The 25,015-nt window shown below is 39.2% G+C and overlaps 1 protein-coding gene across 2 annotated transcripts; it reads left to right on the top strand.

Moving 5' to 3' along the window:
• Window positions 1-25,015, top strand: vwc2l (von Willebrand factor C domain containing 2 like). Of its 2 annotated transcripts, none has more exons than XM_085384477.1 (4): window positions 1-348; window positions 1,442-1,951; window positions 14,404-14,533; window positions 21,537-25,015. In XM_085384477.1, exons 2-4 carry the CDS (start codon window positions 1,544-1,546, stop codon window positions 21,686-21,688), a joined length of 690 nt encoding a protein of 229 aa, XP_085240603.1. In that variant the 5' UTR covers window positions 1-348; window positions 1,442-1,543; the 3' UTR covers window positions 21,689-25,015. The 2 variants fall into 2 exon arrangements, with proteins under 2 accessions (XP_085240603.1, XP_085240602.1); XM_085384476.1 differs by having other exon boundaries at window positions 1-637.

Genomic DNA, 25,015 nt, shown 5'->3' with positions numbered 1-25,015 from the left:
CTCCAAGGTGCTGAAAGTCGGAACGCCTGCTGATGATGAACGTGACCTCGGCCACAAATTCAAAAAATGACTGGCTTCAGCCGCGAATGGGTCGATTTTTTTATACTCTTTAACTTCTACCCATGTGGATTTTTTATTTTCCGCACAACTGCTGGATGTATACACACATGTGCAACAAGACTGGCTGCTGCTTTCTAATATTCACCTCCATCGTGGGGAAATACTGAATTGACTCCGGATTCTCAGGGAACGCTATAGAGGATTTCTCGAGCAGTTTCTTTTTTAGTCTCTCTTTCTCTGTCTGTAACGCATGCAGTTGGACTTGAACTGCGAAATTGTCTCGAAAAGGTGAGTCCAATGAGGATAATCATGAAGAAGACCTACTTTTACGCGGATGTCTTTTTCTCTGCAAGGGGGGGAAAGGGGAGCAAACCTCCAAAAGGCTGTTGTTTAGTTGCTTTTAAGCACATCATCACGACAAGAGGGCGGATTACAGTATCTCGTGGAGACTGGTGATTTCACCCTGTGGATAGAGTGAAGTTTCCAATAGGCAAGGCGACTATTTGTAATCTGTCTCCGCTCTCTGTATTGGGGATCCTACCTTCACACTTAGTGGATATCACTCTTATTCAAAGCGGTGAGTGAGTTAGAGCTGTCGCTTAATACGCATCATAGAGATATTTATCTTCAGCTATATATTCCCCAACTGTCTGGATTGTCGATGTGTGTGTTTCCCCTTCCAAACGGTTGACGCATTCTGGGTTAAATCATTGCGCATTTCTCAATATTTGCATGTGTCTGCATGGAACATGGTTAATATAATAAGAGGTGGTTGCAAGAAACCCAGAGACGGAGAAGCCATTACTATCATTACTGACCTGGGGGAGAATTGAAAGCGTTAATGCTACCTGTTGTCTCTGAAGCCTCTCATAAAGTTTCAAATTGTAATATCTGATTCGGTTTTATTTAATGGGGAGAAGACGACCGTGGGGAGCTCACTCCACCCACTTTAGACAATCAGTGTTATAACCCTTCCCTCTGTTGATGGTCGTAGCTGTTGCTGTGATTTTGAAAGAGGAGAATAATTTGCATCTAATGCACCACCACCACCACCACACTAACGCATATAGACTGCATGCTTCTTATGTTAGCAAATGTATTTCTATTTGTTTTCACCATCCGTGGCTTTAGCTTTATGTGTAAGATATTTTCTTTTGTGACAGAGCAATGATAAAGAATTCCGAATGATCTCTATTGAAACATTGGTGCTGCATATGTGCACCGTAAATAAAAGATACCCATACACAGGCCTAAGCCAAACAAAAAAGAGAAAAAAAGGGGAGGAAAGTATTTAAAAGGTGATTTTGGTTTGTAAGGATGTGCAAACCAGCAGCTGGGGAGTCATCATCCATCATGTCATCTTCTATTTTTTCCACTGCAGCTCATTTCCTTACGTGATGGTGGTGATAATGAAGCCCTGGACAGATCCGGTGAGGATACAGAGAGGCTAAGGATGACATCCACACAGCCGTTTTGAACGTGGATGTCAATGCCGCGGCAAAGGATGGGCCTTCTCCTCTTGACTGCCTTCGTCCCCCTGTTGGCCCTGAGCGCTGTGTCACCGGCCACGGTGGGTAACCCCGAGGATTACGCCGCAGACGAGGCGGAGCGGACCGTCGGTGAGAACATTGTGTTTGATGACTACCGGGGCAAGGGATGCGTGGATGACAGCGGCTTCGTCTACAAACTCGGGGAACGTTTCTATCCGGGACACTCGAACTGCCCGTGCGTGTGCACAGAGGACGGGCCTGTGTGCGACCAACCCGAGTGCCCGAAACTGCATCCAAAGTGCACCAAAGTGGAACACAATGGATGCTGCCCTGAGTGCAAAGAGGTGAAAAACTTTTGCGAGTACCGAGGGAAAACCTATAAAATTCTGGAAGAATTCAAGGTAAGCAATGAGTTAGAAGATTATAATTCAGCCTTTAAAAAAAAACATCTGTTTACCAGAATCCACTAGAAAAACTCTAGCACTGAACATGAATATTCCACCAACAATCACCACTCTGCATCTTATTTATCTTTATTAAAAACTAACTGATGCTCAAGACTCTAATCCATCTTTCCAGTTCATTTGGTGAAACACAATCAAGTCACACGCAAGTGTAGATGTTATTAAAACAAAACAGGTGTGTGACAATCATATGCATTCACAGCAACACCTCTATGGTCGTGGTAAACTGACAAGTCACTTCAAACATAATGTAAAAACCACCATGTCTCATATTTTCTTTCCTTTTTAGTCTGTTAACTTGTTGACAGCAATCATCTTTGATCACATTTACTGATGAAAATAAAATGGTAAATGGTAAATGGCCTGTATTTATATAGCGCCTTACTAGTCCCTAAGGACCCCAAAGCGCTTTACATATCCAGTCATCCACCCATTCACACACACATTCACACACTGGTGATGGCAAGCTACATTGTAGCCACAGCCACCCTGGGGCGCACTGACAGAGGCGAGGCTGCTGGACACTGGCGCCACCGGGCCCTCTGACCACCACCAGTAGGCAACGGGTGAAGTGTCTTGCCCAAGGACACAACGACCGAGACTGTCCAAGCCAGGGCTCGAACCGGCAACCTTCCGATTACAAGACGAACTCCCAACTCTTGAGCCACGATCGAAAATAACAAAACGTAACACAGCAGTGGTGCAGATGTGATCAGGTGGGGCTGTTAGGGTTCGAATTAGTGAGGCTTTGTATTTGGGTTTAGATCAGTCCTTGGCATAATGTGAAAGTAAGCTCAAAATGTGTTTATTGGCCAAGGGCACCAAGATGGCTGCCACCCAGAGTGATATCATCCTTCTGCTTGCTTCATCAACTGAACATTCATCCAGCATTACCAAACTGACAGATGCTATAACAATATTTTAATACTGTGATTTGTGGACACTGAGTCATCACTGGCAGCTCCAGCTTCCCTGTGTCTGTTGAAAAAAAAGGTTTCTACCTATCAGACCAGTGTCTCAGTGGTTGTTACAGAGCATGACAGTACTGCCTGATTATAAATGACACTGGGAGCATGACAACTACAGTCTGTGTTTAAATTGTTGCTGCCCATGAGGAAACCTCCTCATTCACATTTCTCACAACTGGATTGAGGCAGTAAGTGACTGAAATATAATATGACATGTCATAGCCAAAACAAGGGTATAGCTCTGTGGTTAATCATAGCATTTGTTCATGTCTGTGCAAATGTATCAGCTACCAGTTAAGATAAGTGCATCCATTGCGGTTGTCAGACAAATGCCTCCAATGGTAAACTGAATTTTTGCGGGCTCCACTTTAGTGACATAAATTAGCTTTTGAATGATGCAATCGATCAAAAATTCCATTTTTTTGTCGCTTTACATAATAGCTGTAAATTTATCCCATTATGGAGTTACCAGTTACACAGTAGAAACTAATGTTAGAGGTATGTTCTCATCATCATCAGTAACATGAAAAAGTTTCTCTCAATTTTGTGAACATCTGCCGAAGATGTAAAATAAGACCAAACTAGATAGGCTATTTATTATAACAGATGTACTTGGAAGATAATTCCTGCAGTAAGATTCTTTTTTTCAAAACCAACTACCACCATTTGCAGATCAAAAAATCAGAAGACATTAGAAGAAAAAGCCTGCAATAGCTCCTTAGACAAGGATTCGTGTATTCAGATAGGATTTATGACCCCAGCAAATATCTGTTTGACCGGGCCACAGCTGGGGAAACACAAGTTGTTGGTTACCCTCTTAAAGACACATAAAAGGTACTCAAGAGCTAAATGAATAATTGAAAATAGCCTTTCAAAAGCTCAAAAGCATCTTCAAAGCTAACTTTGTCAGTTGTAGTTTGCAGGAGTGGGTGGACTACATGTGTGTGCGTGTGTGTGCTTATACAGTCCAATAAGTCTGACTATTTCTCATAAGGTTTCCTTTGCAGGGTTAAAAAAAATATTGATCTTATGCTGTCAAATATGCAGTGAAATGCACAATATCTATGTATCATTAAAACTGTTTTCTAAGATGAAGACTGCATTTGAAAAATGTAAAATATCACACAAAATTAATTTTGTGCATAGCTTTAATTATGCTTTTTGGTAACTTAAAGAAAGTGAATCCAGGTGTGCACACAACATAGAATATCACATTATGAAGTGTTTATATCTATAATAGCTCTGTAGGTCTGTTTTAGGTATTTGACCCGGTTAAGTACCAGATGATCATCTTTTTGTATTTATAGCAACTTCTAGTGAATATAGTCACTACGGCATATTTCCTTTTGTCTTCCTTTTTTGCTTGCTGTCCAAAACTCCAAGACAACAGGAGGTGTTTTAGTGTAGTTTTATAACAGCTTCAAGGTAAAACAAACAAAGCTTCCTGTAATGTCAGAACATTTTGCATAAGAAAATAATTAGCATGCCACTTGAACGGAAAGAAAAAAAAACTGAAGCATACACGGGGCTAAAGAGTGAGTTAAGCAAAGCAGGTGTGTAGACAGGCCATCATAATTAACTTTTCTGCTACAGTTTCTCTGGAAATGCATTTTTTTGGGGGGGCAATCACAAGAAATCAAACAGCACAAGGAGGGAAAAATAGTGTGCTAATGTTTATTCATCAGTTTTTAATGTAAAACCTTTTAGCGGCTGTGGGATTCATCTGCATTATCAGCTAGAGGTGCAAAGAGGCATTGCATTGGAGTTTATGCCTTTGTTCAGAACTGTTACAATGCATCTCTATTAGGTGCCATTCTGTCAACAAATCTGTCAACAATATTGATATACAAATATCCATTCAAAGATTTTAAATATTCAGGTGTTCTCTCGCCATTGTAAACAGAATGACATTAAGATTTCAAATGTTAAAAAAAAAAAAAAATGATACTGAAAAAATTGAAAAATGTTTTGCATTAGTAGGCAACAACAACTCTTGGTGGCATGAAAGTGACATAGTGTTCCCATTAGCAAGGGGTGTGAGAGATTAGCCTATTTGAAACCCATGTACTTAATCTGTAATGATTGGTGTGTTTGCACGTCAGACACAATCAAGCTCCTGCAGCCCCACAGATTTCTGTGATTTTGTAAGGGCTACTTTAAGGGCAAAAGCTTCGCAGTCTGATGTAACATTGATCTATCAATAGTGCATTGAGGAGCAAGAGAAGGGAAGGACATTTCAACATTACTTCAAGGTGAAGAACAAAATCATTTGTTTTTATAGATTGTCTCAGTAGAAATTGCACTATGGTTCATAATGATCATCTTTTTTAAAAAACAATCCATGCCCACACAAGTAGCAGTGTCTTAGTCCAAATTGTGAAAGTTGAGTTTCTTCAGTAAAGACATGAAAGCCTCAGAACCCCGCAGTGTTAAAGGAAATCAAAGGCCGTCAGTGTCTGATATGCAGACCCATGTTTAAAGATGCCGACAGGTTAACCTTTGGTTTGGGCTTTGTTGGCATTTCATTTGAGGTGATTGTGTTGCATTGTGTAGAGGTGTGCATTTATATTCAGTAGCAGATGATGGAGAAGAGAAGAGAGAAGAGTCAGTATTTTGGGAAAATAACAAGAGAGATGTGGGCTGTTTAGAGCTTCTGGGAAACTGGGATGTCTGGCTATGAAGAACTGTTTTTGGCATCCACCAACACTTCATATTTCCACTTTCCTTATGCTGAAAACCTCATTATACTGTAGGCTGATCATTAAGTATATTGCACCTAATGTATGCAATCATGATCATGCAAGTAGTATTGGGCATTCCTTCAACACAAAGCAGCTGACTCCAGCGAAATGTCAGCCTGTCATTTGTGAATCTAATGCTGGCATAACTCGTGCATCAGCAAATTGACAAATAGGTCCAAACTACATTTCCCACTACAGCTCATCCACTTAAAAGTTTTTGCTTGTAGCAACAAAGAATTTAATACTAATACTGTTGATTCAGCTTTAAATTCTTTGTAAAAGTAGATGCAGTAATTTCCAATATCTTGTTTTATTGCCATGTGAGTGAGTCATGCCACTCAACCATAGTAGGTGTTTCACCTACAGGGTTTTCCATCTGATGAGGAAGGGACCAGTCCACCCAGCATGGCTGCCGGTGTGCCTCTGGCCTCAGCGCAGCTGCAATCAAGAACCAGGAGGTATAGGGTGAGTTCAGATCCCAGATCTTCAGGCTAGTGCTGGGATGTGAACTCAGATGTGAAGAATCCCATCCATGCTTCTTATGACCACCCTCCCCCCTAGGGAAGGGATGCAGATTTGACAAAGGTGGGAGGGCTCTAATATGTTCAGTAACAAAGGTACACACAGTGCAAATCAGCCGTCAGATCTTGAATAAGTTCTCATTTAAAGGCAAACAATCTAAATTTGTGACTAATAGCCTTAATGCTTGAGTTCTGCTCACCTTTCACTTTATCCGCATGAGACAAGTACTATTCAGTGGAGTGCAATTAAGCCCTGTACTAGATTTAAATGTTGAGGAAATCTCATAAATGAATTACTCCAATCAATGTAAATCAAACACTGTGGTTGGATTTTTTTCATGTCTCTGTTTTTGGTAACTTTGATTTATTATATCTGTACTTTTCTATCACTGCAGTGATGTGGCGAAGTCACAGAAGTATTCTGTGAAAACATGTCTGCAGACAATTATAATAATTTGTTTACAATTGTACACACACACACACAGACTGAGCTGCCCACACAACCACAGTAAGTTGTTGTGTTTTTAACATACCTATGTGAGAAAACATCCATAAAAGCTGTTAAAATTATTGCTCAAATTGATTTTCTTATCCAATTTGCTGGAGGCAACAATAGTCGCAATTAGGGGAAAAAATTGTTAAATGCAAACAATTTGCCCGGAGAGAATGTCAAACACATTTTTATGGTTTTGACATATTTGCACTTGCAGAATTGATGTGCAAGTGTTAGTACTGCATGTTTTCCATCCTCATCCTCAAGTCCTTTCTGTCTATTCTCTGTGTTATTTGACCACTGGTAAAACATTGTTTTGACTTGAACAACAGAGCATGCAGTTTGACTGTCAACTCATTCCTGTCACTGCTTTTAACAGCATGAGTATATTTCCTGTGACCCTGTCGTCCAGTCTCAGAGTATTTTGCATTGCCATTTTGCCCTGCTGAAGGTTACCTGACTATTCATTGCTTCCCTGCCCTGTCTCTGTTTGTCTCAGTGTGCGAATGAAAAGCATGGCAATCGATTGACTCAAATAGCCAGCCAGAAAGATGGGGACAACAGGCGTCTTTTCTTCACCAAAACATCTGGCAGCAAGTCTAAATTCGGTACTAGTGCTCCATTTTCTTTTGTAAGTCTGGGCTTAGGCATGACTGATCCTCTTCACGGTAGACCTCACACAAAAGGACGCATTGAAAGCACCAGGCATGGCTGAATACATGGAAGGATTCTCAGCAATGTGTCAAAGGTGCATGAAGAAGTTTTCTTTTCCAATTGCATTTTTAATATACTTTTTCCCGTAAAGCATCTGAACTAGCAGGCTGCATTACAGGCCAATCTGGCAGATTAACCCACAGAGAAATACCACTTTCAAATTAATTTATTTTAAAGGTCAGTTGTGATAGTGAATAAAAACTGCTGTCTCTCATAGCCACAATCTCCAGTCTGTACTTTAATACAACTTGTTACATCTAGAAACACCTAGGGATTACATACATGCACATATATTATAGTAAGAACCCAATTTCCTCTTCTGTGTCAGTTTTTGGATGATTTCTTGTTCAAAAATATTTATTTGCATTCGTGTCGCATTTGTACCTACCCACTCATGTTATCCATTGTTTTTATTATACATGATTTCATGCAAGTTTCTGTCTGAATGGATTTGAAGTAGCTCCTCTACAGCATCTACTCTGGTATCTGTACCAACTGAGCTTTTTCAGCAATTAAGAATGAGTCCACTTTTATTTCTGCCTGCTCAAGCTCTGCTGCATTCTGGTTGCAGTTCCTCCCATCTTATCAGTGACGTTAAAGGAGGAGAAAACAATGGCATTTATCAGGACTCCTGCTTGTAACTTCCACTTTCATTTTAGCATATCATGCAACAACCACCCACATTGACCTGAGAGACAAATTATGTGAAAGACATTGTTGGAAAAAGTAGATAAAGTTTTTATGTGCCACAGTGGAAACGCTGTTGAATCCACTTTTCAGGCTCACAGCTTCACTTCAGGATTAGCTAGTGCTACAATCAAGTCTATAACTGTGAAAAATAAGGTTCTCCCCAGGGTTTATCCCTAAAGCTTTATTGTTTCGTTGTGAAAATGTATCATATTACGTTATATCTAAATTGATTATCTAAATGGATCTGTTCTCATTGTAAAATGCACAATTAGATTCATATGTTTTGTTTTGGTTAAGATTGGATTTGGGGGGTTTTTTTGGTCAATGATAATGAAAAAAAATCTATCAGTTAAGATTTGGTTTTTCATACTTGGATAAAAAATCATTTACAGTCTGTGACTGCAAAAATGTTGCATTTCCTCCCTTGAGATGTTCTGCCTGGCCTTTGCTGCTTGTTCTTGGTTCTTTCTCCCTCCAGGTTTGTCTTCAGTAACTGAAAGGCATGCTCTATTAGGTTGGGATCAGGTGACAGGCTTTGTCGTTGAAGAATACCCCATTTCTTTGAGAAAGCTCCTAGGCTGCCTGTGGAGGATGTTTTAGGTCAAAAGCCAAATGCTGCTAAAAATGTTCTATTTGTTTTGTAGCATTTGGCTGAATCTGAGCAGAAAGTAAAGCCCTGTTAACTTCAAGATTCATCCTACTATCAGTACTTCTATCAGCAGTCACATCATCAATAAACAGTAGTGGCCCAGTTCTGGTGGCAGCCATAGATGTGCATACGATGCTATAACTTTACTTCTACCAGATAAAGTGGTATGGTACTGCTGTTTCTCATCCTTGTGCATACTTTTCTATTCCTATCATTCCGGTAAAAGTTAATCTTGACTTCATCCAGAGACCTTTTTTTTGTCAGAAATGTGAAGGCTCTGTCAGAAGTGTCCAAGACACAGACAAATCTGGCCTTCATGTTCTTTACACCACATTGTAAACCTAGAATATGTATGTGTCTCTTGAAGTTTTAGACAACGATGCACCTACCTGCCTGATAGTGTTCTTGCTTGGCCAAATGTTGTAAAGGATTTTTCCATAACAAAAAAAAGTGGACTTTGGTGCTGTTGAGCTGGTCAGTGCATTCCTTCATTTTAAGAATTTCAGAGCATGGCCACATCTAAAGATTTTGATCTGTCTAATAAGTAGAGGTCGGTGGATTGATGCAATATCAATAGTATTGGTATTGAATTGATGTTTGTTTCTAAACTCTAAGCTCAGCAGATTTTTTTTTTTTTTGGAAATGAAAAATATGCCTCAAACATGCACTATGAAAAATGCCTGAACATTTTTGTGTTGACTGTCACATCTATTTCATTTATAGCCTGTGGCACATTTAAACAACAGAAGATGACCTAAAGTGCTTTAGAGAATATCACATTTAAATTCCAGCTCTCTGAAAAAACCCAGTTTAAAAACACTTGAAATACTGAAAAGTTGGGATTTTTTTTTGTTGTTGTTGTATTAACTAATTATTGTGGCAAGTAATCCCAATCATAGTAATCACAAATTTGTACAGAATATGCAAATTATTGATGATTCATTTTATAAATCATGATACACTGCTCTCCTCTACATAAGGCGCCTTTGCAGGTCAAAAGCATCAGTATTAGTATTCTTAGCTGCAATACTAGCCCAATTTACTTGGTATCAGATCAATACCAAAATTTGCAGTATCGCACAACACTACTAATGGCTTATTTTGGTTTTTCAGTCTAATGATGACCTTTACTTCTATTGGCATCTCTTTGCATGTCATATTGAGAATTCCAGTGGATAGATGCAAGTTTAACACTCAGAACAAACTCTTTAATCGGTTTAACTTGTCATGGAATAACGAGGGAACAGGCTTCACCTGGACTTGAAACTGCTTGTCCATCAACTGATTCAATCCTTTTGCACCTGGGGGACTACAGTGGGGGAAATATGTTTTGATGCTGTGCTGAATTTGTAAATTCCCTCACTTACAAAGAAAGGAACAGCCTATTTTACACAGTAGTTTCATTTTAATGGAGAGACAGAATATTGTCTAGAAAAAAACATAAATTATGTTATGAACTGATTTGCATGTCATTACTTGAAAGTACTTGAAGTAATTGATCCCCTAAACCCAGCCAGAATTTTGGCTCACAGATTGCCTGTGATCCCATAGATTACAGTCAATCAGGCAGTTTATCAGTTACAGATACTACCGATCTCAATACTTTATGTGTATAAAGCACATTGCAAGTTGTCCACAGAATCACTTAATTTTCTATCCACACAACAAATTTCTTTCAATCTAACATCTCCACCACTGTGAGCAAGACCAAAGAGCTGCCAAAGGATCTCAGGGACAAAACTGCAGACCAGAACAAGGCTAGCATGAAATACAAAACCATCTGCGAGAAGCTTGATGAGAAGGTGACAACTGCTGGTGCAGTTATTTGGAAATGGAAGAAATGTAAAATGGCCAACATCTGGAGCTTGTGCAAGATCTCGGCTCCTGGGGTGAAGATAATCATGAGAAAGATGATGGATCAGGCCAACACAGTAGGAGCTTCTTCATGATTTGAAGGCAGTTAGGACCACAGTAGCCAAGAACTCCATTGGTAACACACTGGTCCCATTGCTCAAGAAGGCACTTTTTTGTGTTTGCCAGTGAACATTTAAATGATTAAGAGAAGGCTTGGGAGAAAGTGCTGTGGTCAGATAAAACCAAAATCTAGCTATCTGGCATCAACTCGATCCACCGTGTTTGGAGGAAGAGAAATGCTGAGTATAAAGAAAAGAAGACCATCCCCATACAGACATTATGGGCCTTTGGGCCTGTTTTTCTGCTAAGGATACAGGATGACTTAAACATATTGAGGGACTAATGGACAGAATCGTGGACCATGACTCAAAACATACAAGGCACACAAGGCTACAAAAGAGTGTCTAAGGAAGAAGTGCATCAGATTCATGGAGTCTCCAGACCTCAATCCTATTTAAAATCTGTGGTGAGTGAACCTGGTGACCAAGTACAAGAGATGTCTTACCCCTGTGCTTGCAGGGAAGGTTTATCCATCAAGTACTAAGTCATGTATTGTTTGGAGATTAAGCACTAATTTCACTCAATGACCTGGAAATCATTTTATAACCTCTTTTGTTTTTTTTCTGCATTATTGGTTAATATTCTGTCACTCCATTAAAATGAAATCACCATAAACTCATTGAATTAAAGTAAGAAAATCTGCGCTTCAGTTGCATCCAGATATAAAATCCGCACTAGTGCTTTACAGAGGCAAAGTTAGAATAATGGTGTCGGTGTCCAAATAAATATGAACACAACTGCATACTGTACGCAAAGCAAGTAATTTACATAATTAATGACTTCAATGAGTGCGGTCAGATTAAGAGCATTCTTTTGTATGGCACTTAAATTGAGTTACAAAATCACTAAAACATGATAATGTCATAGTTTTCATTTTAGTAACCAAAATATTTATTTGAGCAAGAGAGAATTTTACTTCCTCTTATAATGTATATCATCATATTTTACTTTTTGTTTGTTTGTTTCTTTTCACTGGAATTCTACTCAAACAATTTTTATCCTGCGTTTTGTCTCTGGGTACTTGGAGACACAGTTCTGCATGTTAATTAGTGATTCTAAATATACTGTAGCTGTGGATGTGAACATAAATGGTTGTCTGCATCTCTTTGTTAGCTTTGTAATGGACTGTTTATTGTGCTCCTCACCCAGTGTCAGCTGGCAAAGGCTCGAGTCATCAGCAGCCCTAGTTAGATAAACAGTTTAAAACAAAGGATGGATAGATATCATGTCAGCTGGATTCTGTAGGCCTCATTAAATTTCAGTATGCGATGGTGCAAAGCTATATATTCACACAGGACAGCACAATGCCATGATGTATAAATAGATGCAAAACACTATAATATGGTGATCTTTTTTTCAAGATCTAAACACTTTTGGCAGTACACTATAGCTGAGTACATCTGCAGAAGCGCTGCCATGTTCCTGTTTTTATATTTACTCTGTATTTTGAATGTGGTTATCTGTGCCCACAAACTTGAGCATCAGTTTGGTTTTATATGCCAGATATGTCAGAAGTTTAGATCTTTGCTTGATGTCTTGGGACTTTCTTTCAAAAGCATCCCATCATTTATTTTTAGTCTGATCATTTGAGCTAGTTTGATAAGTTTATTCAAAGGGTTTTAACATTTTCTGGGCCATGTTTATGCGCCACATCCACGCATAAAATTCATTTGGAATATTCTCTTCTAAACATTGTAATAAACCCATGGAATGTAGTTCATTATTGCAAACGAATCTCGCTTTAATATCCCCAATGAAACATATTACCCAATATAATCTTGATTTAACCTAAGCTTCTTCTGTTGCCAGTGTTTTTGCATTTTTATTCAAGTCGTAAATGTGATGGACTACAGAGCTACATCGGCGTTAAATATTTAATCAGTCTTCTCATAGTAATATGTTAGAGATAAAGACTTTGTTATTTGTCATGATTTACAGCTTTATTCTTATATTGCAAATGCATATAAGAAATTAGTGATGATTTTCATCTACATTCATCAGAATTACAGCATATGTAATGCAAAGTTATCAGATGTTCTATCGTGAGGAGAGAAAGTTTAATAAGAGGAAGTAACATTTTAGATTTATTTATTTTGCATTGATTCAGAGAACTTTTTCTACATGGTCTTGGGAATACCTACAATCAGTAACTGGATTGTATTTATTTTGCACAGTTTCCCCTATATCTCTTAATGTGCATGCTGACTCCCATAAACTTCAATAAAAACAAAAGGAGTTTTGACACTTTGATTATGTGTCACTTAATGCGATCTGCCCAGAAGAGATGGTAAAAGTAACACATATACATCTTGAAATACCTTAGCCCTTTCACCTGTCTCTGCACAAAAACAAACTGTGGAGCCGCTGTTGTCGTGGCTATAAATCCATATATTTTGGGAACAAATGCAGCTCAGTTATTTGATGACACAGTTCCAAAGTACTACATTAATCATTTAAAGAAATCAGAAAAAAATGAATGACTTAAGCGCAGGCATGAACTGGTTAGCTTAGCATACTATAAAAAATGGAAAAAGTCCTTCCAAAGAAAATAAAACGTACCTATTATATTAACCTACACTGTAAATTTTCCATTGTATAGAGACATCCCATTAAGCAAACCTACACCAGTGGGAAAAACGATGTATAAATAGACAGCTGTGGATCTCCTTTTTTTAATGAATGAAAGTTAATTATATTTGCTGGAAAAAAGAAAAAAAATATTGCAAGTTGGAATGCAACACTTGACCAACAGGGTAAAGACCCACGAACTAATCGTTTAAAAGCTGCCACCACAGAGTTCACAGGAAATTCTGTGGTAGCATTTGTTATGAATTAAAATTATTGACTGCTGCAATAAGTGAAATTTTATCCTTCAAATGAATAAATCATGAAGATTAGAATCATAATGTGAAGCTTACTGTTTATGTTGCACTGGCTGCTGTCCACATAGATCAGCTTTCCCACCAAAAAAGTTAAGACCGCAAAAGGGGTTATCAAATATGAAATATTATTACTGTCTAAGCCCGACACCAAACTGCTGATACAGCAGTGCAGAGACACACTCAAAGGCTGTTTACTATGATGAGCAAAAAGAAAATCTAATATGATGAACAGCTGACCTTTTGTGATTTGGAAACAGTTTGTATTTTTCCACTCCATGAAATTGCATTACAGTTCATTTTCCGGTCAAGAGACTTTGTAAAGATAGAGTCAAGTATGAGGCAGCTGCACAGGGAGCTGCATAGTAGCTACTGATTTACATGTTGCAGAGGTGGTGAGATAAGTCTCTGAACTGTTTCCTGAGGCAGGCCACAGCAGAATGCAGCAAACATTAAATATCATGAACATTACCTTATAGACTCCCTTAGTTATTTCTAGAGATTTTGTTGTAAGCCAGCAGTAGTATAGGCTGTTTTTGTTAAGGCAAAAGTACCCTAATAAAACTGGGGATGTGAATAATTTATTAACCTGTGTCTTTGTTTATCACAACACTTTTTTTTCACGCATCTGAAACTATTAAGAATGTGCATATGAGAAAAACACAAGCATGCATGGACATGCACACACACATACACACAAGGTGAAAGCTACTGAGTCATCTAACCCAGATTCCCTGTCTCTTTCCTCCTCTGCCCACAGCCGTCACCCTGTGAGTGGTGCCGCTGCGAACCAAATAATGAAGTGCATTGTGTGGTGTCCGATTGCGCCGTCCCAGAGTGTGTCAACCCTGTGTACGAGCCAGAGCAATGCTGCCCCATCTGTAAAAACGGTAAACACTCATCTCCTCTGGAAGTCAATTCAGATTCCTTAGAAGTCATTAAATTTTCATTAAACCAATGACAGCAAGTTTATCGGTGGTATCACCATTTGATGGCCGTGCCTTTAGATCAGGATGAGGATGTAATTGATGTTTTATGAATTAAAATTATTACCTTGGGCCCGTTGGACACTAATGAGCAGTACTAGTTTTAATTATAAATGACACACTAAGCAGAGTAAACATTAGCCCATTGATTAAAGGGATGGTAGGAGGGACTAATGGGTCCTCAGAGAGCCTTTTATTTCCCAGTGCCCTGGAGCCCTTGTCACACACAACCAATCCCTAAATTAGAATTATAGGATTCCAATGGTTCATTGACTATTTACAAGGCGAGGTGAGAGATTTCCCTTTGCCAGCACCAGTCCCGAGGGACAGATGGAGCTTTATGAGTAAAGTACAGTAAGTGCACTTTTGCAGTGTGAACCTGGCGTAATATCAAATTCAAAGTCTAAACTTGACGTTGCATTCACTAAACAAAATGTTTTTGCATTCTTGTTGAACTTAAATGACTAACTAATGAAAAAAGAAAGTGTATATGTAGATATGTATATATTTAACTGCTGCTTACCTACAGGTTAAAAGTAAAGGGAATAACTTAGTTGGAGGCAGTTGCTAAATGCCCGCAGTGGCACAACTACAAACATTTTCTTCCTTGTATTTTTTATTTCTCACCATTGCTTGTTTTCTTCTGTTTCAACACATAAACACACATAGAGTGACACACACACACACACACACACACACACACACACACACACACACACACACACACACACACACACACACACACAATAACAAGGCTACAGAAGCTGCTAGGAGAGAACTAATCCAGGCTGACAGGGCACAGTGACACCCTTGGCATTTCAGTGGTAGGCCTGCTGTTTCTAGGTTACCCAAGGGTTCCTCGTCAGGCTCTGGTACCAGATAAATCTTTACGGGAGTGGATAGCTGAGGGCTGTGAAGAGAGGACAATGAACGAACGCTATTTAGCTCTCATTTTTGGCCAAGGGACAATGAAAAGCAGACACCCAAATGTCCTCAGTTCAGTTACATATAGTCAGAGAGACAGATATTTGTGTTTTTCTTTACCCATTACAGGTTTTAGTTTTAAATAAAAATACAGTTATAGAAATCATTGCACTTCAAACAGGGGCAAAAATTGTGCAACTAGAATGTGCAGTTAGGTTCATCACAGTGGAATTTATTGAAGTGAAGTGCAAACTTTCAGCCTTAATTCAAGGGATTTTACATAAGTATTGCAATAACTGGTTAGGAATTACAGCCATTTTAATACATAATCAACCCCCCATTTTTAATTGGACAATTCACTAACCAGCAGTTTCATGGCCAGGTGAGTCCTGCCCCCTTGTTGCTTCATGGCAGTTAAAGAATACTTATTATCTGAAGCTGATTTAAAGCATTTGATTTTAATTTTATAGCTTTTCCCCACTATATTTAAATACCAGCCCCAAATAAATATCAGTACAATTAAAGGAGGCTAACATTAGACTGAAAAACCAAAATAAACCTATCAGAGAAAGACAGAGATAGAAAGAGCAAAACCGTTAGGAGGGTCCAAATCACCAATCTGATAAATTATTACACATAAATGAACTCACTGGCCAGCTCAGCAACACCAGAAGGCCTGAAAGACCACACAGAAGACATTTGTAGTGTGTGATCACACAATTATTTATGTAGTTAAGAAAGAACAACACAACACAAGATCACAAGATCATTGTCAAGGTGTACAAGTTTAACTTATACTAAAATTATCGCAAGAGAAAAGCATGGAGAGAAACAGCTAATGATCTGAAGCCGACCACATCATCTGTCAAACATGGTGGGGGGCAATGTTATGGCATGAACCCATATGGCTGCCATTAGAACCAGGAGACAAGCATTTATTGATAATGTCACTGCTGATTGAAGCACAATTAATTCTGAAGTGTACAGGACTATACACTGCTCAGATAATAAATAATAATTGGACAAATAATAATTGGACAACACTTTATAGTACAAATGGATAATTATCCAAAGCAAACTGCAAAAGCAATCCAATCGTTTTCTCAAAGCAAAGGAGTCTGGTATTTTATCAGTCACGTGATCACATCCAATCAGTCACAATCCAATAGCCCATGTTATTCAGTTGTTAAATGCATAACTGAAAGAGACCTATAAACAAGTAGCATCTAAAAGCATTTGAGGTAAAAGTCCACAGCACAAAAAAACCCCACAGCACAAAACATCAAACGCACAGACTCTATATCTTTATGTGGTTGGCATTTAAATCTAGCATTAAGCAGGGAGGTCTACAGGTCATCATAGTTCAACTGTAATCTGGTTTACCAAAGGTCGTATGTGATCATCATCTCTTTTACTTTGTAGCGCTGCTTGCTGACTTAGAATGCAAATTATATTTAAAGGATGCGTGAAGTAAATATCAGTGAGACTAAACTGTGATGATATGAGCCCATTCACAGCAACAGTTTGAACTCTCAGTTAGACATACTTTGAAGCAGCAGTAAGCAGAAAGCAGCATATTTAATAAGATGTTGACATCATCAGAATATATAATGTGCTGGGTCATAGAAGCAGGTCCTGACCTCATCTGATAGACATGTTATCCCAGCTGAAGCCACTTAGCTGTAACACTTTTAAGTTTAGATCAACAAGCCAGCTTTGTTTTAATTGAGTAGTTATTATAATTAGATAGTTGCTATGCTTATGGCTGTATGAAGTTCTAGGTATAATGTTTATCTATACAAGTTAGACTGGATGACAACCGGTCGTTGTGTAAACAAATACTAATTACCACTAAAGACAAAGTACATCTGAGAACAATAGGTCATATGAACAGCACTAAAGCATGACTGCTGTGCCTGGAAGGCATTATTGTCTTCCAGCAAGCCATATAATTGTAAGCTGACTAATGGCTCTAGGATTTTGGACAGACAGGTCATGTTGACTGTAGGCAGGGCTGAATCTGATTACCTTGAAAGTTCCTTGGTTACTAAATACAGATCCCGTGGAATTGTAATAATATTAAATTGATCCACTGGAATATCACAAAAACATGATGTGACTCCAAAATGAAAAACTGGAAACACTGCACCTTTTTCTCTTTAAACATAAAGAATCAGTGTTAATAAAATGCATTTTGCAAGTTCAGCATTTGCTGTCAAATTACATTCCCTTTAGAAACATGTCTACAATATCCAGCTTTTTGTTGTGTTATTTATTTATTTATCTTTATTGCTGCTCTCTTTTTTCTTTAATCCAAACATTATGTAGAGGGCTTTGGTCTTATAATACAAAAAGGATTTTATCTTTTTTATATAGGTTTACTTTATTGTGGCATAAATGATTAGGAGAGGCATAATTATAATATTTTATGAATGCAATCAATACTAAATAATACTCTTCTTAATAATCTGACAGTGTGAGATTTATATGGGAACCGCTTTAATCTCTATAAAAACAATCTTCTTACTGAACAAGCAAAACTCTCCAGGTAAATGCTTGTGTAAGTATACTACAGTAGCTTGTCATGGTAAAGCTTTGGGTTAACTTTGTGTATATAACCTGCACATCCTGCTAAAATACTTTAAAGGGAAGAAAGTCACAGAAAGCGCAGTGAGAACATTTTCTTTAAACTGTACTCAAATGCTTGAAAGTACTTGAAAACAATTCTCTCTGTTATCTATCAACATGTTTACATTCACCACTTTTTACCTCCCTCAGAGATTTAGAAGGTAAATGGAAATTAATACTGAACAGATATACATTTGAAAGGTTTATTTAAATTAATAATGTAATTACAATGTAACACTAAGGTTACATAAAAAACAAACCATCTCAACAGTCTCTGAAAATGAGTAATGCTTATTTCACAGATTACAAGACAACTGAATTTAATTAAAGGGCTTTATACAATTCCTAATACAATTTTGTGCCTAAAATGAGCTGCCTAAATTACTAGTTTGAGTTCTGACTGTATCTCCATACACCACATTTACAATTCCAGCTCAGGTAAAAGGTCCAGATTAACTTATTCTAGTGAAAGAAAGCTTTTAGGGTTGCTTTGTAAACAGAATTGTGCAGCGATGACCTAATTGCCAGTGGCTAAAATGTTACTGAGGAATATTTGACTCATTTAGTCCAATTAGTCACTGACTTAGTGAGTTTAAATGGAGCTATATGTGCGTACACAGTGAAAAACAAGATTAATCACCCATGTTCCAGTGTCTTAACTATATTTCAGACTTTAAAAAAAGCAACTTTGAACTAAACTGATATGACCTTGATAACTGGATGTCTTTCAGCTCACAAATCAGCAAATCAGTGCTTATGGTTGCCAAACTTTTGTCAGAGCTTTCTATTATTAGGCTGTAGCTTTTCAGCTTGGCATCTTTTTGGTGTTCCTTCCTGAAAACACCAGCAGAGAGGAAGAGGCAGCACAATAGAATAGTAGGCCAGTGGCAGTGCTCATTTCTGAGCTCCGCATTCATTGAGCCCATCTGATTCAGCTCTAATCTTTATCATGAATTATATAGGCTACTGTAAATTAATCAGGGAATATGTAATTATGTAATTCTCAAAAAGAAATGAGTAGTATCCTGAAAATGGCTAATGGTTCCTCAGTATAACAAGATTAAACCAACTACAGATCTGCCACTCCTTATCTGTCAGAATGCCGTCATTGTGGTCTTTTAACAGACATATCATAGAGGAGCAGTGCCATGGAGCTGGATACGGTTCAGGAACATATTCGCTTTGACATATTCTCTCAACAAGCTGTAGTTTACATTGTAATCCTTAGGCAGTAGTCAGAGAAAGTATGATGTGCTGAGACAGTTTTGACACAGGACAAACATTTTCTGACTTCACCAGATTTTATTGGCCACGAATTGATCACATGCTCGGACGAGTGACCGCACGCCCTTCACATGGTGACAGGAAGCTCAGACTGTGTCCTTGCGTCTCCCTATCTATCGGGCTATAAACAATCACACTTGGCAGCAGCACGGGTCACCCTCCTCCCTCATCAACCTCTGCCGAGTTTGTCCCGTGACCTGTGCCAGCTGTCCAGAGGCAGATCGTTGCGAGTTAAGACTTGGCAAGTGCTCTCTACGTCTAAGATCAGATCCCATGCTCTTTTCCTTTTTTTTTCTCTTTCTTTCTTTCTTTTTTAAAATAGAGCATAGGACCCATCTATGCTAAGGCAAAGGATGGGGGTAGCAGGTAGCCAGCAGCTCCCTTTGTCAATGTCACGTGGAAATTTATGGCTTCCTGCATCTTTTATTTCTCGTACAAGCACTAGCTGGAATTAAACCTAATTCCTTCGATGCATAAAGCAAGAATTTGTAAAATATTGGGAGTTGTCCCTCTGTAGACCATTCCAGCATTTTTACCCTTGATTTAAGGTTAAACTCATGCTCTTGAAGATTTAAAAAGTCAGTGTTCTCTGTGCCATGCTGCGAGTCAGCGTGACGTTTTAAATATTTAACCACAATCCTGATCTTTAGCTAACCTTAATCTAATGCCCTGAGTTACTTTTCCATAAAGCATTAACAAGCCTTTTTTTAAAAAAATGGAAAACAGAGGTGTTACTAATAATATTACCGATGGCCACATTGTTCCTGAAAGCCGTGACAGTGAGACGATGAGCCAGCATGCACAAATGCAGGACCTTGAAATTGAAGCTGATAAATGAAATTCACTCTTTATTTATTTTATTACTGATACCTGTGCTTGTGTGTTTAAATGTAGGTGTGAAAAAGGCTCAAATTGTGTGACAGGTGAGAAATTCTACAGTGTACCAGAAATGTACCTCTGATCTTTAGGTTGACTATCTTGACACATTTACATTGCTATCATTAAGCTACCAGACCCTAAATCATATTCACAGGACACCAAGATGTTTCGTGAATATCAAGCGTGAAAGCTACTGTGTCTTCAAGAGTTATGGGACATATGAGTTTTTATGACTGCTCGTAGAGGAGTCTTGAATCTGGCAGGTTTTACCGAGCCGAACACTGAGAGCGATCCAAAGTCACCGTCACACCAATTGAGCTGCTGATTGCTTCATTTTAAATGATTAAAACTAGGATGAACTCATGGCACCTTCTGGCTCTCCTGTCTCTAGAGGTAGAGAAAGAGATGCACTACCTCCAATATCTCTGAGGCAAAGAGAAAAACAAATTAGATGTAATAATTTCAGGTGGTAATACAGATAAATCTTACAAATGTAATACCGTTCTTTGGCGTCCTGGAAAACAGATCCTAAAATTTACCCAGGATAATCTGTCTATCTGGTGAGATTATTAGAAACGCCGATGTAAGGTGTTCTAGTCGTACACAGCACGTTTTAGAATTAAAGGAATCCTATCAACATCCACACAAGTAAATCCTACAGTGTTTAACGGATAAATCAGATGTCAAAATTAATCTGAGTTCTTTATTGGTTTGACAGTCAGCGTGTGTGAATGCGTGGAATGAAACTGTGTAAGGAATTGCTAAGGAGTTCTGTGGCCTTTTCATACAGACCGAAGTGATTAACACCATCCTCCCTACTGCCTCTAAAAGCAGCTTTCTCTCTCTTCCTCTGTCTCTCTGTACTCCAGCCTCTCTGTACTGCCAAGCCAGTGCCTGGCAGGCTTCTCTGCTTGCGGCGCATTAGGATGCAAAGCGCTCCATGTCGAGGGAGAAGGAGAGACTAACAAAAGCGCTTTAGTGTTGCAAAAACAAGCCCATCGGTGCATGCCCGTGAAAAGATCTGTACGTCTGCTCTGACTCCCCTAACTCCCTGCAGCTCTCTGCATCACTCCACCACCCCACTGCAAAGAGAAGCTCTCAGGAGAGACACATCCATTTCTTGTCGTTCTCATTCCCTTTTCTTCTGTCTCTCTCTCCCCTTCCTTTCCTTCCCTCCCTTCCCATGCGGCAGGTCCAAATTGCTTTGCTGGAACGACGATCATCCCGGCTGGAATTGAAGTAAAGGTGGACGACTGCACCATCTGCCGCTGCCACAACGGAGACTGGTGGAAGCCGGCGCAGTGCTTGCGGCGAGAATGCCTCAACGACCAGTCATTGTCATAGACGGACTCCTACGGGGATGGTAGAAAAGCTCAGGCAAGGCTCTGCCTACTGTGCCATTTTGTATGATTGACAGGGCAGGAGCACAATTCCTATAAATCCTGAGACAGCATACAGTAGGATCGAAGAGGTGATCTCGCAGGCTTCACACAAATGTAGCCAGCGAGAAGAAGATGGAACTTGTCTCAGTTGTTTCCACACTCTTGCTTGACTTGCTGCTCTCACACACACACACAAAAAAGTTTCTTAGCTCCCTGAACTCTTTCCTAACCATCGGCAATGTTGAATTGCTCAAATTGATTTCTGTACGTATGTCATCAGCTTGTTGTGCGTGCCAGTCAAAATCACACAGGTGTTCCAGCAGAACAAACCGTAAGCACACTTAGCAGCGCTTCTTTTCGCATACAAGGATTAGCACTGATGAAAACACGGCAAAGATGTGCTTGAGTTACACGACTTCACTCTAAGAGCTTGTTTACAAGATGTGCATCACACATAAATGTCTGCCTCTTCATGAAACTTTATCGCTGCGGCAGGAGCTCGCTCCTAACATACATGATGCAACGTGCAACTGTCATATACCATTAACAGCTATGGAACCTCAAAGGCTGACTTTATTGATCAACACACCATGGTTTTGAGTCATGTCTCACAGGCAGGATAGGTTAGTACCACCTGGAGCAGTGGGGGAATGAAATGTAGCTTTTCAAAGAAGAAAAAAAAACCTGCATCCCCAAGAAGAGCCATGCTGCATCAATCCCCCCCCCAAAGAAAAAGAAACAACAACTTTGGGCAACCCTTTCCAGTTCAATTGGCTTTATTGTTTTCTCTCAGAGGTCCATATCCTCCAAAATATTCCCACTAAGTAACTGCTTGAACTTGTTATCAAAGCAATTTGCGAGCCAGTAGCAGCCTGCTTTAATTTTCCTTAATCAAGGACTATTCTGTGATAAATCATCCAGCTGGGTGCTTGGCGCTGCTGCAGCCTGCATGCTGGGCACATCCAGTGAGAACCAACAGACAAAAGGCGGGAACGTACATATGTCTAAGTGTTTTTAAGCAGCATTCACGAGCATATTGTTCATTTGAGTATGCACAAGCGCGGCAATCATAAACAAACTCGGGCATAGCATGATGCACACAGTTAAATTATATCGCTCGTTTAGCTCATGTAATCCATTTTCAGTTCCTACTCTTCTCGATATGTTGAAATGGCTCAGGCGGTGCGGTGGAGCCACAGCCATGGCGATAACATAAAGACAAGCTAATGTATTGCTTTGACATTTTTTTTTCATATCAGAGTGGTCCTCAAGCAGTCCAGTCTGAAAGAAGAAAAACAAAAAGCACCCAAGCAGTGCCCAACACACGATGTTTTTGAAATGATAAATACAAGTCATTAATTCAAAGGTGAATTTCCGTAAGCTAATGCCATTCATCACTAGAATTTTTTCCATTTCCAGAAAATCCGTTCCCGTTAACCTTTTAGACCCTATTCCTGGGCGGTGATGGATGAGCTGCTTAATAGCAGCTCCCAGCACTCTGTAATGAGACAGAAATGAACATAGGATAAAGACCAATGACTAAAGAGGTGCATTGCCTTAAAAGGAACTAAAACTAATTTTAGAGGAATCTCATAGTCTGCAGAGTTGCTGGTTGCAGCATATGGGTGATGAAGAAATCTCAGAGTCGGAAGATCTGCAAGGCTCAGTCTTAGGTGGAACAAAGGAGCTTGGTTCATTTTTATCAGCAAGTTACAGTGATGTAGTATGTTTCAGACGACCTAATCTATCTGGTCTGAGGTCTGAAGGCTCATAAAACAAAAATGACATGAATGGTTTATCAGTCACAGCCTCAGTGCTCCACACATTTTAGAATTATTAAACGAGCTTCATTCATCTTAATTAAGTTAAATGCCACATCATTTTTCAGCCTATACATGCATCCCCCCAAAAATGAGAGTTGCTCGGATATTTTGGGTCGCAACAAAGAAAGACTAAAGTGAACGTGCCAGCTGACAAGGCTCAAAGGCATTGCTGCCACCACAGATGCCTTATTGCTACTGTTCCAGATAAGATTCACAAAGCATGGCCTTTGGCATCATACAGTATGAACAGCCGACTGCTTCAAGTGCTACTTTGTTTCACTTCTGTGTGCAGTGGTTACTGCTCTGTTTTACCCCAAACTATTTATTGTCTTATCCTACGACATTCCAGAAACAGTCAGCAAGGTGAATAAAAGAACAAGGACGAGTGCAGTTCAATCACAGCTAAAAGTGCAGAACTGAACCCAGAGATGGCTCTAAAAATATACCGTCACTTGATAGTGGTAAAAAGAGAAGCTCAAGGAAGAAACTAAAGAAGGAACTAGATCTCTGTAGAAAAGTGACATTGTAAGTCATTGTACTGGTTGTTCTAATACGGATTCCTCCAATGCTTCTTATCAAACTAAACTGGGTGAGCAGCGGCTGCTCATTTTTATGATGTTTCAAGCTGCTTTCATCACCTGAGTTTGAAAGTTGGAACAAAGAGAGTGAAAGGGTTGTCAACAAAAAGCTGAAAAGTTAAAAGGTGTGATCCAGAGTGCTAGTGAAAAGAGGGCATGGGAGATATGACATCAAATAGAAAATCATGCATTCGAAGTTGGTCGTAAAGTTAAAGAAAAACCGTGAAAGAATTTAGTTTCACTGCACCAGAGCTCGCAAGCAGAAATGTGCTAGCGCATACTTTGCATTTTAAATAACAAGCACGATGGATTTGAAACCACACAGATCATCCCAAAATCTTGCCTATGTTGTCATTTGAAAGAATAGGCTGTCTGCTAAAAACACAAAGTGGTACTGTGGCACACATCCACTCTACACTGCACGTGAGAGTGGCATCCCAGGCAAACCAGACGAAATTACATTTCCCCTTCCAAACACATGAAGCTGCAAGGTTTCCAGGACAGATTAGCTGCACACTGTCTTTCTTCATCTCCTGCCAAGAAACTTGAGTCTCTATGTATGTCTGTGAAGATTTATTCAAATGACCCCAATGTCTCCTCCCTCTTGTCATTAAAACCCACAGGCTTGTACATGGGCATTTTTGTAAAGGTGCATCATTTGCTTTTTTCCATGAGACACCGACTTACTGTAGCTGGAAACAATGAAAGATTGTTTTATCTATAATTTTTTTCCCCATTTGTAATTTTTTTTCAGCAACAAAACTGTTACATGAAGTGTGCCTGAAAAACAACACAAAGTATCGGTAGAGAAAGAGAGAAACACTGTTATTATACAATCAACTGTATTATTTTTTTTGGTGCACCGAGGGTCTGTTCACGTGGGGCTCA

Source organism: Rhamphochromis longiceps, linkage group LG16 (genome assembly GCF_057381845.1).
Source record: "Rhamphochromis longiceps isolate RC_006_pf linkage group LG16, R_longiceps_female_GT1.1, whole genome shotgun sequence".
NCBI lineage: Eukaryota > Metazoa > Chordata > Actinopteri > Cichliformes > Cichlidae > Rhamphochromis > Rhamphochromis longiceps.
This window is presented reverse-complemented; position numbering and strand designations above follow the sequence as displayed.

Coding starts and splice junctions, on each gene's coding strand:
- vwc2l (XM_085384477.1), top strand. CDS start 1,544: ATGTCAATGCCGCGGCAAAGGATGGGCCTTCTCCTCTTGACTGCCTTC. Junction 1,952..14,403: donor AAATTCTGGAAGAATTCAAG/GTAAGCAATGAG, acceptor CTCTGCCCACAG/CCGTCACCCTGTGAGTGGTG. Junction 14,534..21,536: donor CTGCCCCATCTGTAAAAACG/GTAAACACTCAT, acceptor CCCATGCGGCAG/GTCCAAATTGCTTTGCTGGA.